At 39.2% G+C, this 12474-nt stretch overlaps 1 protein-coding gene across 20 annotated transcripts in view; it reads right to left on the minus strand.

Annotated features, from left to right (window-relative positions):
• The window catches only part of TMEM68 (transmembrane protein 68), a 38650-nt gene that overhangs the window by 22732 nt on the left and 3444 nt on the right, over positions 1-12474 (minus strand). For 11 of the 20 annotated variants that reach the window (XR_013527837.1, XR_004735515.3, XR_013527836.1 and 8 more), the window contains exons 2-3: positions 6095-6139; positions 4792-5185 (exon numbers count right to left, since the gene is read on the minus strand). The exons of 1 other annotated variant lie outside the window; for it this stretch is intronic. Coding sequence is in view for 12 of the 19 variants with exons in the window: in XM_008982657.5 (XP_008980905.1) it covers positions 4792-5116 (325 nt within the window). In the remaining 7 variants the exon portion in view is untranslated. The remainder of the gene's footprint in view (positions 1-4791; positions 5186-6094; positions 6140-12474) is intronic. 8 more of the 20 variants (XR_013527838.1, XR_013527839.1, XM_035277512.3 and 5 more) reach the window with 1 other exon arrangement.

Here is a 12474-nt window from a genome sequence, read left to right on the forward strand (position 1 = left end):
CATGAGTACCATGAATTGCACATGCTCACCTACATCCATGGTTGTCAAATGCTGCTTGTAATCTATCAGTGTGAAATCAATTTAGTAGACTGAAATGAATTTAGTGAGTTATAACCAGCACTTTCTTTTTAAATAAAAGACAGCCGAATAGAAAACAAGAGTAGATCACATGTAGAAAGTATATACAATTAACCCTTGATAAATCTGAACTGTATGGGTCTACTTCTATGCCTCTGCCAGCTGGGATAGATAGATAAACCCCTCTTCTTCCTCACCCTCAACCTACTCATTGTGAAGACCTTTATAAAGGATGAAGACCTTTATAATGATCCACTTCCATGCAATGAAACATAAACATACTTTCTCTTCCTTATGATTTTCCTAATAACATTTTCTGGTCGAGCACATTGGCTCACACCTGCAATCCCAGCACTTTGGAAGGCAACGAGGGATCACTTCAATCAGACGAAACTAGGCAACAAAGCAAGACTTTGTCTCTAATTCTATTTTGTTTTTGAGATGGGGTCTCACTCTGTCACCCAGGCTGGAGTACAGTGGCATGATTATCAGCTTACTGCAACCTCCGCCTCCTGGGCTCAAGCAATCCTCCCATCTCAGTCTCATGAATAGCTAGGTGAACACTGCCATGCCCAGCTAATTTTTTGAATTTTTGGTAGAAATGGGGTTTTGCCTAGGCTGTTCCTGAACTCCTGAGCTCAAGTGACCCACCCGCCTCAGCCTCCCAGTGCGCTGGGATTACATGTGTGAGTCACCATGCCTGGCCTCTCATCTCTAACATTTTTTTAAAAAGGAAAGAAAAACATTTTCTTTCCTCTAGCTTATTTTATTACAGTATAAAATACACATAAAATACAGTATATGTGTTAACTGATAGTTTATGTTATTGGTAAGGCTTCCAGTCAACACGAGGTTTTAGTAGTTAGGTTTTGGGGGAGTCAAAAGGTATGCATGAATTTTCGACTCCATGGATTGCCAGTCCCCCTAACCCTCACACTGTTGAAGGGTCAACTGTACACTTTTCATGACACAGTATATATGGATGTGTATGCCGAATGGCAGAATGCATTTCTTACTAGGAATAACAGTCCAAAAATTGATCATCTAAAATTATATTCTGAATATCCTAGGGACCTTAGACATTGTATGTGTGTTAAGTTGAACTTAATAATGATCAAGAGGCAGAAGATGTACTTTTTTTCCTTACAAAGACAGGTTCTTGCTATGTTGTTCAAGCTGAAGTGTAATGGCTATTATAGGTATGGTCATTAGCACAGTATGGCCTCAAACTCTTGGCTCAAGCGATTCTTCTGCTTCTGCTTCAGTCTCCTGAGCAGCTGTGACTACAGGCATGCACTACTATACCTGGCAGATTAAGTATTTTAGTGCTTTCCAAATTACTGAAAAGGCTGCTCTGTAATTATGATAGCTATCATTTATTGAAATTTGGTATGTAATAGAAGTAATGCTAAACACTTTACATGAAATTCACTGAATCCTTATAGCAACCCATTTAGCAGAAAGAAAAAATGCGATTCAGGAAAGTTACGTATCTAATTTAAGGAGGTAGCTTTACAATAGAGAAACCTGGCAGACACCTCCTTAACCAAGTGATCAAAGTTAATACCACCAGTAATAAGAAACATCAGATACGAACCTTCAGATATAATACACTGAGAAGGACACATTATCATTTTTGTGGTATTCTTCCAAAAATAAGTAACTCGAACCTAATCATGGAAAACATCAAATCTTAACTGAGAGAGTGTATCAAATTACCGACCAGTACTCTTCAAAGACACCAAGATCATGAAAGACAAAAAAATTAAGAAACTGTCAGACTGGATGAGACTTGACAACTATATACAATAGGAAGCCCTGGAAAAAAACACGTGGGAAAATTATGAAATTTGAGTAAAATCTGTAGTTTAGATAATCGTATTGCACACTGTGAATTTGATAATTGTGCAATGGATATATAAGATGCTAACATTAGCAGAAGCTCGGTGAAGAATATATGGGAACTCTCAGTACTATTTTTGCAACTTCTCTGTAGTTCTAGATTAAATTTTTTAAAAATCCTAATTGTTACAGAAGAATAGGAGAAAGAAGAGGAAGAAGAACGAGTTAAGTAACTTCACCAAGGTCATACAGCCGGTAACTCAGGAGAGCCTGGTTTTGATAGCAGGTAGTCTGACTGAATCCTTCATTGCATGAAGGACAGAAGAGATGAAAGGAAACTCTCATCCAACTGAATTAGAAAAGAATTCCTCCAGCAGAGAGCAGTGGTATGCATCTGTGGTGACAGCTACTTAGAAGGCTAAGGTGAAAGGATCGCTTCATCCCAGGAGGTTGAGGCCAGCCTCAGCAAAAGAGCGAGACTCCGTCTCTCTCTCTTTTTTTTTTGAGATAGATTCTCTCTCTGTAGCCCAGGCTGAATGCAGCAGCGCATTCTCGGCTCACTACAACCTCCACCTTCCGGGTTCAAGCGATTCTCCCACCTCAGACTGCCAAGTAGTAGCTAGGATTGCAGGCACGCACCATCACACCTGGCTCATTTCTGTATTTTTAGTAGAGACAGGGTTTCACCATGTTGGCCAGGCTGTTCTCAAACTCCCGACCTCAGGTGATCCGTCTCCCAAAGTACTGGAATTACAGGAGTGGGCGACAGTGACCAGCACTTTTTTTCTTTTTTGAAACAGAGCCTTGCTGTGTCACCCAGCCTGGAGGGTAGTGATGCAATCTCAGCTCACTGCAGACTCCACCTGTCGGGTTCAAGCAATTCTTGTGTCTCAGCCACCCAAGTACCTGGGATTACAGGCACTGCATTACCACACCCAGCTAATTTTTGTATCTTTAGTAGAGAGAGGGTTTCACCATGTTGGCCAGGCTGATCTCAAACTCCTGACCTCAAGTAATCCACCTGTCTTGGCCTCCTAAAGTGCTAGGATTACAGGCACGAGCCACCGTGCCCAGCAACAAGATGCTATCTCTTAAAAAAAAAAAAGTCCTCCAAAAATTCTTAAAAAACATAAATTAAAATTGACATGATACGAATATAAAATTTAAATATATGCACAAATGCCTTTTATTTCACTAAGATAAAAAATTAATTTTTTAAATACTACCACTTAATCTAATAAAATGATATTGCTAGCATAATAAAACATTAAAACAGACTAGGAACTATATATTTAACTGCCTCTGAGCCTTATGTGCATATTTAAAACCTCAAAATTGTATATTCTGCTCTAAGTTTAGCACTTGACTGTATATAAATTAAATGTCTCCTGAAATATAAATAAATCCAGATTCCTTCAGATTCCTTTCTATATATCTTGAAGCTTAGGGGTTATGCACACGGGAAGGGGATATATATTCCCAATAAGTACTGTAAATAACTCCTGTACATCTTTCTGTTACTGTTTTAAAGACAAGGAACAACTGCAGACATGCACACATGGAATGCTGAACAGCATCTCACCTCATGTAAAACAACAGGTTATGAGAGTTGTATTGGCCAGCAGGAGCTTTGGTAGTAAAGACTAAGTATTAAGAATTCAATCCATCAAAGGTATATGGTTCCTGCTTGCAAACCTGTTAAATACCATGACTTCTAGCCTTGAATCTCCAACCTGGGACAGTCTTACCACACAGCACAGAGCACAGGCCCTAGAGCCAGGTATTTGGGGTTGTAACCTGGTACTTACTGCTCCTAGTATACTTTGGGCAAATAACAACCTCTCTGTGCCTTAGTTTTCTCATGAGTAAAACAGGAGTAGCACATACACTCTATTTCGTTATGAGATTTAAAGGAGTTAATTTATGTTAAGCATTTGACAGTGTCTGGCAAAGCAGGTTCACCAAAAAAAATGTGTAGGTTCGTAGAATGTATGCAGTATTAAAATGATAACACATTAGCCTAATAAGCATGTCACTGGTGATTTTTGCTAATAGCAGCCAAAAACTTCAGTGATAAATATCCTCAAGTGACAGTTTAAAATCTGTGCTTCCTTCTACGTCCTTCTGTGAAAAGACTTTGATGCCCAACAACATAATACAGAAAGCCAATGTTTGTTATATGCTTATTGAATCTTCAGTATTTTTATGTAGTCTAAAAACAGAAGATAACAACAAACTAGGTATTGATGGAATAATGAAGCAAAAGTTGGTAGAGTAAAACACTAAACCCTAAAAAACAGGCCACCAGAGGGCAATTTTCATGATGCCCAAATGAAGAAGAGCCACCAATCATTAAGTATACAGTATCAAAATCTCCCGAGTAACAAAGAAAAGAATGACTATCCTTAAGACACATCAATCTCAGGAATGAATCAACAGAAAATGGCTCCATTTTGGTATGCAAATTATATTTAATGTAATATTATTGAACATTTCATTTTTAAAAATCCACACTGGTAAAGTCAAACTTACTTTAAACAGAAGTAAATGCTAAATAATTGAAGCATTTTTAAAGCAGTTTTCTATAGTTTTAATTAATTTGTGTCTTACTCTTTTAGATGTTTTAAATATAAATTTTCATATTTCAACTTACAGTCTATAGTGCTGTGTGGTTGTTTAATAGAAACTAATGTCTATGGCGAAAACTCATTTTAAGAAAGATACATATGCACAGTACATGCAAACAGAGAACAGGGAATAGCAAACATCACTTCGATTATATTTTTCTGCAGCTTCTCAGTCAATAGAATGGAATGGTAACAGTTCCAATGCGGCACACATGAACACAGAGATGAAAGTATCCTTGCTTACCATGCCAAACTGCTGCATGTCCATCCCACAGAGTTGCCACCGTTTTCCTTGCACCATCCCATAAATTATGAGAGTAGGCTTCTTTTAATACGTTCTTTCTCTTATAAATGTGTAAGAAAATAATAGTAAGGTAGAGAAGAAAGATGGTGAAGTAAGGAAGTACTAAAAGTATTAGTGGTGTAAAAACCCACAAGAGATAGTTTGCAAAATTGAAATAGTCCTCCAACTGCTCCACTCCAAACCATTCTTCGAGTATGTGAATCACACAAATCATATAGGGCACAGAATCCTGTCCCGCACCACAGGTTTGATTTTGGTCTATCATTTTTCTTTAGGTGAAAATGACAAATTCCGTTTCTTTCTTCATTGCCATAGCAAGTCGTTAATTTTGACACTAGAAGGGAAAAATAATCCAGTATTATTTTCTCCACAGCTACAAAGTTAAACGTTTTAGTCTACTTAAATAGTATATAGAGTCATTTCTTAATATAGATGGTTAATAGTTAACTTTGTTTCAGATTTAAATGTGAAAATTATAAGGATTCATCTGTCTGCTCATGAAGCATGTTGTGTTTAGTTTTTGAAGTAATTCACTATAATTAAGAAAGGAACATAAAGGTATAATTGAGAGAAGAAAATAAAGCTATAATTAAGAGAAAATAAAGCAGATGAGGAACACAATTTCAGATTGATTTTAATAATTTGACTTATATCTTAATTGGATCACGTTGAACACTTAGATCTTAAACTAGGTCATATTGAGATAACTTTTTTCTTCTTCTTTGAGATGGAGTCTCACTCTGTCACCCAGGCTGGAGTTACAGTGGGATGATCTCGGTCACTGCAACCTCCACCTTCCAGGTTCAAGCGATCCTCCTGCCTCAGCCTCCTGAGTAGCTGGGACCAAAGGCAAGTGCTACCATGCCTGGCTAATTTTTGTATTTTTAGTAGAGACGGAGTTTCACTATGTTCACCAGGCTGGTCTCGAACTTCTGACCTCAAGTGGTACACCCACTCTTGAAGTGCTGAGATTACAGGCATGAGTCCACCACGCACAGCCATATTGAGATAATATGCACAAAAGAAAACATCAGTCTCTATCTAATTCAATAAAACTAACCCAATTTTTTAGGAAATGATGGCATACCTTTATGGATATTGTTTTTTATAGAGAAACAGGTTTACAAAAAGTTCATTATGCAATAATAAAAATTTATCAGTACTGTTTTTATCTTAAGTGACTGAAAATATAGCTGTACAATTATTTTACGAATTCACTCTCTAAAACAGTCATTTGACTTACCAGAAGTTAGATAAATACCTAGTCCCAAACTTCAATGTCTGTATTCTGGAAAGCACAGTAAACAAATGTAAGAGATAAATGACTAAGAAAAACAAAGGTAATCATTAATACGTAGATTAGAATAAACAACAAGAGACATTCATAAATGTTTGAGAAATATAATTATAGCCCTACACTGGTATATTGAAATTAAAAAGTATACTCACGCTACCATTGCTTTAGTGAGGACAACCCTACACTGTTTAGCGCCACTATATAAAGCCCCACCTTAAAAATCTTTGCTTCTTAAGAGAAAATGTATGAAGATGTGTAACTATTATTCTTTTTAGTAACTTTGCCAGATAAGCTAAAGGTGAAACATAATATTCAATTTTACAATTATATTAGCCCTATGATAATATTTTCCTACAAAAGATTTCCCTTCTCCATACTTTCTTTGACTCTGATTCTGCCCTTAGAGCTATTTTATCATTATTCTGTACTATACAATCTTAATGAAAATTATCTCAAGTCCTTTGTAGCTGAGGCAAAAAGTGAATAAATGAAAGCAAAGGATGAAAGGAGAGGAACAGACGTACATATAAGAAAAACTTAATGTTTTTATTCTAAGGTTATCTTGCTAACTGGCTTATTAGGAGGGCAAGTACTGACTTGTTCTCCCAGGGATGAAACATTTCATCTAACTTCCTTGTAACCAATAGCATTTACTTGTGAGAAATCTGGGCCTGTTTTGGTAATAGGAGATAACACAGCAAACATGGACCCCACAACTTGGGCTTTATTGACATCATATTTTAATCAATCCATCTAAAAAGTCAAATCACTATAATTTACCCATGTTTGGTCATTTAAAATGAAACATAGCAAATTTTAATACTTTTTATGTATTTATTTTTTATTTTACTTTTCAGATGGAGTCTTGCTCTGTCACCCAGACTGGAGTGCAACAGCACAATCTCAGCTCACTGTAGCCTCTGCCTCCTGTATTCACATGATTCCCCTGTGTCAGACTCTCAAGTAGCTGGGACTACAGGGTATGCACCACCATGCCCGGCTAATTCTTTTGTTTGTATTTTTAATAGAGAAGGAGTTTAGTTGTGTTGTCCAGGCTGGTCTTGAACTCCTGACCTCAGGTGATCTACTCACCTTGGCTTCTCGAAGTGCTGGGATTACACGCGTGAGCCACCGCGCCCAGCCAAAATTTAATACTTTTTAAAATGAGAGCTTTTCCCACTAGAATAGCTACAGAAAATAGCCAAAATTGAAAAATAGCAAGTATCTGATGATGATGTAGAGAATCTAGAATTTCACATACTGCTCATGGGAATGTAAAATGCTGTGGCAATTCCTCAAAAAGCTAAACATAGAGTTACCATATGACCCTGCAATTCCACACCCACAAAACGACTGAAAATATATATTCACACAAAAATCTGTACACAAAGGTTCACGGCAGCATTATTCATAATAGTCAAAGAGTGAAACAACTGAGTGGATACACACAATGTGGCATATACATACAATAGGATGCTACCCAACCTTAGAAAGGAATGAAGTACTGATTCCTGCTACAGCATGGATGAACCCTGTAAACACTGCACTAAGGAAGAAAAGCCAAACACAAAAGCCACATACTGTATGATTCCATTTATATTAAATACTCAGAGCAGGATAATCCGTAGAGACAGAAAAATTAAGTGGTTGTCAGGGCTGGGAGAGGAGAATGAAGAGTGACTGTTAATGGGAAAAACAGAGGTATCTTTGGGATAATGAAAATGTAAATACACTAAAAACCACCGAACTGTATACTTAAATAGTGAATATTATGGTTAATTATATCTCAAAGAGCTTTTAAATATTGTTAATAAATTAACAAAATATATAACCCTCATATATGTTAAAAGCAGCTTTTGCTAGCCTTGAAAACGAATCAGCATTTTTATGCTCTGACCCTAACTGGTTAATAAAATTTCCTACAATAATCTAGTCACATTTCCAATTTTTATCTGAAAAGTAAAATCCGGGGATTTTTTTTTTCTTTTTTTTTGAGATAGAGTCTTACTCTGTCACCTAGACTACAGTATAGTGGCTCATTGTAACCTCCACCTCCTGCGTTCAGGCGATCCTTGTGCCTCAGCCTCCCAAGTAGCTGGGATTACAGACGTGCACAGAAAACAGCCAGAATTGAAAAATAGCATACACACCCGGCTAATTTTTATATTTTTAGTAAAAACAGGGTTTCACCATGTTGGATGGACTGGTCTCTAACTCCTAGCCTCATCTCATCTGCCTGCCTCGGCCTCCCAAAGTGCTGGGATTACAGTTGTGAGCCACAGCACCAGGCCAAATTCTGTGATTTAAAAACTTTGTTTCAGACCTTCCCAGACAAACTGGTACTAGAATTACACCTCTTATCTTCTTAATCTACATTCTGACTGATTATACATCCTTAAGAAACACAGTAACAAGAAAAGGGGCACAGTACAGGCAGCGATCCAATGAGTGGGCTACATGGAAAGCTTTATAAGACCTAGTAGTCCCTTAACACTGCTGTATGTAAGAACCCTGGCCACAAATGGTCATTCAAACTCGATTTTGATTTAAACCCTCTCAGAACAGAATCTCAAAAGGTATCCCATTCACTCTTCACGACCATCCACCAGAACTACTAAAAAGGTCTTCCTTACTTGCTTCTCTGTAACTTTTCCCTACTGGACCAAGTTCTGTACCATAGACCCTCCTCCATTAAACAACACTGTAAGTTTAAAAATAGCTGCCATAAGCCATAAAATTCCTTCTTCAGTCAGAATCCTTAATTCTTTCAACCACTTCTCAGACCCTGCTATCTTTTTTTTTTTAGACCGAGTTTCGCTCTTGTTACCCAGGCTGGAGTGCAATGCGTGATCTCGGCTCACCGCAACCTCCGCCTCCTGGGTTCAGGCAATTCTCCTGCCTCAGCCTCCTGAGTAGCTGGGATTACAGGCACGCACCACCAAGTCCAGCTAATTTTTTGTATTTTTAGTAGAGATGGGGTTTCACCATGTTAACCAGGATGGTCTCGATCTCTTGACCTGGTGATCCACCCGCCTCGGCCTCCCAAAGTGCTGGGATTACAGGCGTGAGCCATCGCGCCCGGCCTGACCCTGGTTTCTTAACCTTTCAGCACACAAGACCACTCCGTGTTGCTGACTCCAGTTATTTGATACTGAGAACTCCAGTTATCTGACAACGAGAAAACCAGCAAAACCTGTGCCTCGGTTTGCTAAAAATCTGTAAAACTAGGATAATAATCCTACCTACCTCACAAGATTACTGTGATTAAATGGGCTAATCTGTGTAAAGAGCGTAGAACATACCTTACATGTTTGCTATCACTCATTCATAGAATCTCAGCAGCTTTTTTGGTAGCTCTATCATGCTAACTCATTCAGCTAAAAACGTGCTACTATTTTCTACATCTCTACAAATTGCACTTGAAAAATACAGTTTTTTGGGGTGGCATGTGAAAAAAAATGAAGTTGCAGGAAGAACAGGTTTCAGGGTGGGATGGAGATCAGGACTCCATTTTAAGCACGTTAAGTTTAAGATGTTTACTGGACATCCAAGTAAAGACATTAAGAAGGCAGCTGGACATCAGCAGTTTAGCAGGAAGGTCAGGAGTAGGATACTGTGTCTAAGTGGATGGCTTGATATAAATCTAGAAATTGGTAGCATGTAGACAATATTTAAATATGGAATTAAAGAAGATCCCTTCAGGGAATGACTATAGAGTAGAAAAGAATTTCCAGCTAGGTGTGGTGGCTCACACTTGTAATCCTAGCACTTTGGAAGGCTGAGGCAGGCAGATCACCTGAGGTCAGGAGTTTGAGACCAGCCTGACCAACATGGAGAAACCCTGTCTCTATGAAAAATACAAAATTAGCTGGGCATGGTGGTGCATGCCTGTAATCCCAGCTGCTCAGGATGCTGAGGCAGGAGAATCACTTAAACCTGGGGGGCAGAGGTTGCAGTGAGCTGAGATCAGGCCATCATTGCACTCCAGCCCAGGCAACAAGAGCGAAACTCTGTCTCAAGAATTTCTAGGACTGAGTCTTGAGACACCCAGCATTTTAGAATTTGGGAAGTCAATGACAAGCCAGCTTCCTCCTTCCAGGAATAGTATCCTAGAATTAAGAAAAAGCTTCAAGAAGGAAGGCATATTCTGCTGTTTTAAATGCTGCTGACAGGCCTAGCAAGGTAAGAAAAGATCATTTCCTTCCTGTAAGAGACAGCTTTAAAAAAAAAAGAAAGAAAGAAAGAAAGAATAATTGATCACTGGATTTTACAACACAGAGGACACTGGCAAATGCTGATAAGAACTGTTTTGGTATAGTGGGGGAAAATGTACTTTGGACAGGAGAAAACAGGAGCAGCTCCCCTTTACCCTTGAAATTCAAGAATGAATGGGAAGAAATGAATTAGAAACAGCAAATATAAACAACTCACAATGGAGGAAAGAAACAGGTGGGTATCTAGAAGGGAACACAGGTGAGTAATTTCTTGCTATTGCTGCTGCTGCTGCTGCTTTAAGATAGAAGCCAGGTATGGTAGCTCACATCTGTAATCTCAGCATTTTGGGAGACTGAGGCAGGAGGATCGCTTGAACCTAGAAGTTCAAGACCAGCAGGCAATATAGTAAAACCTCATCTCTAAAAAAAATTTAGGCCAGCTGCAGTGGCTCACACCTGTAATCCCAACACCTTGGGAGGCCAAGGCTGGCAGATCACTTGAGGCCAGGAGTTCAAGACCAGCCTGGGCAACACGGTAAAACCCCCATCTCTACAAAAAATGCAAAAATTAGCCAGGCATGGTGGTATATACCTGTAATCCCAGCTACTCGGGAGGCTGAGGCATGAGAATGGCTTGAACCCAGGAGGCGGAGATTGCTGTCAGCCCAGATCACACCACTGCATTTCAGCCTGGATGACAGAGTAAGACTCCACTCAAAAAAATAAAATAAAATAAAAATAAAAAATTAGCTGGGCATGGTGGCATGCACCAGTGGTCCCAGCTACTCAGGAGGCTGAAGGGGGAGGATCACTCGAGCCTGGGAGGTAGAGTCTGCAGTGAGCCGAAACTGAGCCACTGCACTCCAGCCACAGTGACAGAGCAAGAGACTCTGCCTTACAAAAAAAAAAAAAAGAAAGAAAGAAAAGTCTGGGCATGGTGGCTCACATTTGTAATCTTAGCACTCTAGGAGACCAAGGCTGCTCAATCACTTCAGGTCAGGAGTTCAAGACCAGCCCGGCCAACATGGTAAAGCCCTGTCTCTACTAAAAATACAAAAATTAGCCAGGCATGGTGGTGCACACCTGTAGTCTCAGCTACTCGGGAGGCTGAGGCAACAGAATTGCTTGAACCCAGAAGGCAGAGGTTATGCAGGCGGAGATTCTGCCAGTGCACTCCAACCTTGGGGACAGAGTGAGACTCCATCTCAAAAAAAAAAGGGTAGGAGAAAATACAGCCATGTTCAATGTCAATGATAATTTGTCAATGGGAGAGTGAGAAATGGATGATGTGGGAAAGGAGCTAATTGTCAGAGCTCTGTCCTTGCCAAGGCCAAAGGAGACAGGATACAGTGTACAGGTGGGTGGCCCTGAAAAGTTTGTGCCAGACACTATTCTAAATATGTCAGTAAATAAAATAGGTAGTATCTGCGAAAACTTATGTAAAACACTTAGAATACTTCCTGGCACAAAGTAGGCACCTAAAAAATGCTGGCTAAAAATACATCTGAACTGTGTTTGTCTACATTTTTTTCTTTTTTTTGAGACAGAGTCTCACTCTGTCATCCAGGCTAGACTGCAATAGCTCAATTTCAGTTCACTGCAACCTCCAACTCCCAGGTTCAAGCAGTTCTCATACCTCAGGCTCCCAAGTAGCTGGGACTACAGGCAAGCACCACTGCACCCAGCTAATTTTTGAATTTTTATTAGACATGGGGTCCCACCATGTTGGCCAGGCTTGTCTGGAACCCCTGGCCTCAAGTGATCAACTGGCCTTTGCCTCTCAAAGTGCTTGGATTACAGGCATGAGCCACCATTCTCAGCCTCATCTAAATCTTTAACAAAAATGTGGATCAAGACAGCATCCTAAAACCTGATACTGGAGAACTATCACAGGAATTTGAAGAAAATGCTTTTCAGGGGATAAAATACAGCACTTCCTTTTGACAGTATGACAAAGTGTCTTTAAATCTCAATGAATGCAACTCCTTAATTGTACAGATAACAAAAAAACTAAACACACAAAGCCAAGTTTATTTGTTCAAAGTTACTACATTAACTCAGTAAAAGCCAAGACCTAAAGTTAAAATCTAGTCCTCTGACCTCCTAGTCTGC

This window comes from Callithrix jacchus, chromosome 16 (genome assembly GCF_049354715.1).
Source record: "Callithrix jacchus isolate 240 chromosome 16, calJac240_pri, whole genome shotgun sequence".
NCBI classification, from domain to species: domain Eukaryota; kingdom Metazoa; phylum Chordata; class Mammalia; order Primates; family Cebidae; genus Callithrix; species Callithrix jacchus.